Genomic DNA, 5,018 nt, shown 5'->3' on the forward strand with positions numbered 1-5,018 from the left:
AAGATAGCTGGGTAGGTGGATGGACGGGTTGGTGAATATGTGAATGGATAGGTGGGTTGGTGGCTGGATGTCTAGATAGATGGGAGGATGGATGGATGAAAGGATGGAAAAATGAAAGAATAGGAGGCTGAACTGAGCCTAAGAGGTTTCCCACCACCATAAAAAGAAATCAATTACAAGGAACACAAAACCATGGGGGGGAAATCAGGCACATTTAAGCATAAAGTTGGGACAGTTTTAACCTCAAGATAGAGCCTGGCATTGACCTAGCCCTTGGGGAATAGGACTGTGAGAGAGATGACCAGCTGGTCTGATGTTCAGGGAGGTGTGCATGAACCCCCAAACTTGCAACTCCTACTCATTTGACCTAGCTTGAATGGACAATTGACCAGAACTCGAACCAAGAAAGATAAAGATGCTGATACTGAGAACAACTACAAATTGCTACGATTTGATAAACTAGACCTTTGCCTATGAATGCAGTGACTCAAACTCCCAACCAGAATGGAAGGATTTTTCATATCAAGGAACAACCTGGCTTTCTCAGTGTGCTGGGCTGATAGGGACAAGAAATTTCGATGTTGGCTATCAAAAATTGGGGGTTACAAGGCATGAAGTGGCTGGCTTACAAGCTATCATGAATGTGCTTAGTTGCAGAATCTAAGAATGAAGGGAGTAAGATAGAATCCCCACTGAATAGTTTCCCTGTTTCCCAGATGGATCTGGTGAAAGGAGATGGGGGACGATGGGGATAGAATTTTATGACTCAATTGTGAATAACTGTTAGCAGGATTAATTGTGATTGTCACAACTGTAACTGTAGAAGTTACGTAACTAAAAGGGGGGAGTAGTTAATCTTTCATTACAGGCACAGACGATCCCAGGACCATCAAGAAGGAAGAACATGAGTGGAGCGTGAGAACCTACCTATAAAAATGCTAACAGCAAAGACGGTGGCTGTGTGCCTATGGGCAGGAGGCTGGCTGGCAGAATGTGCCCATTGGACATTTAAATTAATACATTTATTTTTTGTTTTATACGTGTACATCAAATACTTGTCCCTTGTTTATTTGTCAAATATAAGATGTAAATGAGGAGCCACGGGGAGGAAGTAGGATGAATGTTGTTACAGGGAGGGGATTGTAACCACTGAGATGAAATAAGGTGTATATCCGGTGAATGTAGAACTGATGGTCTTGTCTGTAAACTTTCACCCAATTCACAATAAAAAGTAAAAAAAAGAAAAAGAAAAAAAGAGATAAAGCCTGGTTCATTAAAAGCAGTAATTCCCAAAGTCTGACCCCCCGCCCCAGGCCAGCATTATCAACATCTGGGAGCTAGTTAGAAATGCATATTCCAAGGCCTGGTATAGGATTCTTGGTGTGGCACTGTAGGGTCAGCACTGGACTACAAACCACAAGGTTGGCTGTTCAAATTCACCAGCTGCTCCTCAAAACCTTACATAGGGTCTCTGTGAAGACTCCACGGCACTTAACAACAAGGCCCAACCTCAGACTCACATTGAATCAGACAGTCTGGGGTCAGGACAAGCAATTTCTGTCTTATCAAGCCTTCTGGATGGTTCTGCTACATGTTTACATTTGAGAAGCTGGTAGCGAAGTGGTTACGAGTCAGGCTGCCAACCTTAAGGTTAGCAGTTCGACATTACCAGCTCCTCCGCGGGAAAAAGCTAAGGCGTTCTGCTCCCGTAAAGATTTACAGCCTCAGAAACCCTGTGCAGGGTCACTATGGGTCGGAACCGACTCCACGGTACTTAACAACAACAATGACTACAGATGAAAACAACAGGCTCCGATGCCAGGCCGAGGACAAGTAATTGGTTAGATGAGAGCCACCTGGAACCCATCCATCACCTGGACCACCACTAGCACCTGTGTATACAGGCCTTCTGGCTGTAATCATAAGGAACTCACATGAACATTTCCTTCTCCATAGTCTGAGGATTTCTTCAAGGGAGCGGTGGTGTGCTCCTCGGTCACTACCAGATGGTAGGATCGTCAAGGGCATGACCACATAGCCCTTCTGTAGCCAGCATCTCCCTAACACATCTTCAGCTGAGTACACAGCTGTACCCCTGACTGGCTGGGATGTACCCAGCCCCATCGTGTGTGCTGTCAACTGGGCAGGAGAGCTGGCCAAGGAGCTGGTTTATTCCTTCCACCCGTGGCTATTGCCAGGGGCCAGGCACTGGGGCAGCCCCAGGGAAACAGCCAAGAACAAGACACACAGTTGTGTTCACATCCAGTCCAGCTCCTGCGGCTTTAAGTGTAGATCCTGGGCTCCAAACAGAAGAACAGAGCTCATAAGCCCAACAAGAGGGGCAAGAGAGTGGCAGTTGTTCTGGGACCTTGAATCAGAGACCCTAATGGGGATGCCCTCCCTCCCCCTCCCACAAGCCAGGGGTTAGAAACACATCTCAGATAAGGCCCGGCTCCCCTGGGGGAGACCTCCAGTCTTCCACCTCCATTTTCACCCTAAACCCCACACTTGTTTGCATCTTTATGCAAGACTTGCTTTATGCATTTTCATCTTCATTATCTGAAACTGGCAGAGCAGTATTTAATTAAAATTTGATCCATTAAAGAAAACACATAATTGCAGAAGAAAATAAGAGCTCAACAAAATTCCCAACCCGTATTTAAAGGAAGCTCTTAGAAATTAAATCAGAGAGGGGCTAGAACCCAAAAGCAGGGAGGGGACTCAGAATTACACACAGACACACACACACACACACGAGCCTCTCACAGACCATGCCCCTAGAAGGCAGAAAGTGATGGGACTAGTGGCAGAGATAGTCTTAGCCTTAATAAGGATGCCTGTACCAAATTCCACCAAGCCTGAGACTGGGGTTCAAGCTCTGGGGTTCCCCAAATGAATTCAGGCAGGTAACAAGACAACAGGGTAGGGGGTGGTCACACACTCAGGGAGATCACAAGACTCAGCTATGGGTCATCTTATCCCCAGAAAAGAATAGGGCTCATCTAGTTCAAGTCTCTTATCCTTCATGTCCCACCCCTGCCCGGAAGCTATGGGGCTGTGTTTAAAGATGGGGCCTTGGGCTAATGAAGCCAAAAGAACTGCTGGGGACTTTGATAGTTGTCTATTTTTCTTGCCCAGCAGCCCTTACCCCTGCAAGCTGGTGTCCCCATTTCCCTGAGGCTTGAATGCCACCCCAAAACATCTCATCTGCTAGGCACCAATCCTGGAGTTCAGGGTCCACCCAAACAGCTGAGGTCATTTACAGAAAACAAATTTAAATGGTTTTGTCTATCCATGTACCTGCTGTAACAAGCCTGCAAAAGCCAGACTACTGAGGGACCCCCAAAAATCCCGCAAACAGATGCCTTGAGGGCTGGGAAGCTGGGGGTATGACTGGAGCCCTGGTTCCCAGTCTGAAGGCGACAAGAAGTTTCCACTGGTGCCGGTGGGTCTCCAGACAACCAGGAGAGACCCTGAAGTGAAGCTAGACAACTACCAAACTTGGGAGAGAGGGGTCTACCAAGCCCACCTCCAATCCTGCTATTAGATAAAAGCTGGGAAAAGCCAGGGCATTTCGGTGGGAGCTGTCCATGGTGTAAAAGGCCCACCAGCTATCCGCAAAGGAAAGCAGTTGTGAGCAGCTGGGGTCAGTGATCTGGAGGGTGTTACAGACAGGGGTGGGCAACTGACAAGACCCATCTCTGTTGTCCCAGAAAGCCAGGGTCTCCAGAAAGGGCAGGGCTCTTTCCAGAGGCCCCGTTTCCCGCCCTGCTGCCCGAGGCTACCTATGCCTAGGGGCCCCAAGACCTCACAATCACACACCCTGGGCTCTGTGATCCTCTCTCATCCTGCTAGTGGCTCCGACCCAGACTGCTCACAGCAGGTCCAGACCATTGAGGGAAAGGGCAGGGCGGGAGCCAGGTGAGTCATTGGTGTCCCTTCCTCTGGAGGGGAAGGAAAACCAGGGGCCCCTGACAGGGTCAGGGAGCTCGGGCGAGAGGCTGGAACTGGAGTGGGGTGGGGGGAGGAACCGCAAACCCAGCTCTCCCCGCAGCCCGCGCCTCAGGCCCTAAGGGGTCGCTCCCGCCAGGCGGGTTCTGTCCTGTTCCTGGACCCCACCTGTGGCCCTATCCCGAGTCAGACACCGCCTGGGCGACCCTATTCCTGGGAACCCAGAACCCACCCCCTTCCCCCTCAACCAGCTTCAGTGCGGGCGGGACCTCACAGGCGCCAGAGAAAAGAAGGGGCCATGGGTCTCAAGACCCTTGGGGAGGGTATCTCCGCCTTCGTCCGTCCTGCACGCGCCTTCCGCACCCTCCCCACCCCCCCGTGGCTCTCCACCCCACCCCCTCCTCTCTATCACCGCAGTCGCCCCAGTTTCAGGACTGTCCTCCGTTTGAAGACAGTCTTTGCTCCTCAAGAAAAGGTGAGCGCGCCAAAGGCGGGGAGATCTGCTGGGGGTGGAGAGGCTGCCGGCGACCGACCGAGAAGCCACGAGACCCGGCGCCAGAGGGTGCCACGAGCTCCCCGCGTGAACCTGGCTGTCGGGTGGGCCATCGGAAGTGGGGAAGAGCCCCAAGGGGCGGGGAGGACGCTCTGGCAAGGGCGCCCTCCCAGGCCCAGGCCCACAGCCAGGGTCCTATGCTACCTCGGCACCCTGCCTCCTTTCAAACCTCCGCCAACTCGGGACCGGTCCCCAGAACTGCACACCCCGCCCCGCTCCGCCCCGACCCCGAGCCCCGCTGACCATTGCCGCTCCCCAAGGCTGGAGCACCAGCCGCTCCCCCCACTCCATCTCCCGTCCCTGGGACGAGCCCGCTTCGACCCCACGCCCACCGGGGGGAGGGGGGACTTTACCGGAAAGGTTTCAGGGTGACCAGGCATCTTCTGACCATTATCTTCCCATCGGGGTGAACTGTGATCATCGTGCAAACTTGCCGGCCGACAAGCCGCGAGCGGGGCCGGGCGCACCGTCCCGAGCCCGCCGCGTCCGGGCCGCGAACCGCGGGGCCCAGCCG

At 52.6% G+C, this 5,018-nt stretch overlaps 1 protein-coding gene across 2 annotated transcripts in view; it reads right to left on the reverse strand.

Annotated features, from left to right (window-relative positions):
- MGAT5B (mannosyl (alpha-1,6-)-glycoprotein beta-1,6-N-acetyl-glucosaminyltransferase, isozyme B) overlaps positions 1 to 5,012 on the reverse strand; it is a 78,561-nt gene extending 73,549 nt beyond the window's left edge. Inside the window, exon 1 of one of the 2 annotated variants that reach the window (XM_006869542.1) lies at positions 4,858 to 5,012. In XM_006869542.1, the coding sequence (XP_006869604.1) occupies positions 4,858 to 4,925 (68 nt within the window). In that variant the 5' untranslated portion in view covers positions 4,926 to 5,012. The remainder of the gene's footprint in view (positions 1 to 4,857) is intronic. The other variant, XM_006869543.1, reaches the window with a different exon arrangement.
- Between the last annotated feature and the right edge of the window lie 6 nt (positions 5,013 to 5,018).

This window comes from Chrysochloris asiatica, unplaced genomic scaffold, assembly GCF_000296735.1.
Source record: "Chrysochloris asiatica unplaced genomic scaffold, ChrAsi1.0 scaffold00132, whole genome shotgun sequence".
Lineage (NCBI taxonomy): Eukaryota > Metazoa > Chordata > Mammalia > Afrosoricida > Chrysochloridae > Chrysochloris > Chrysochloris asiatica.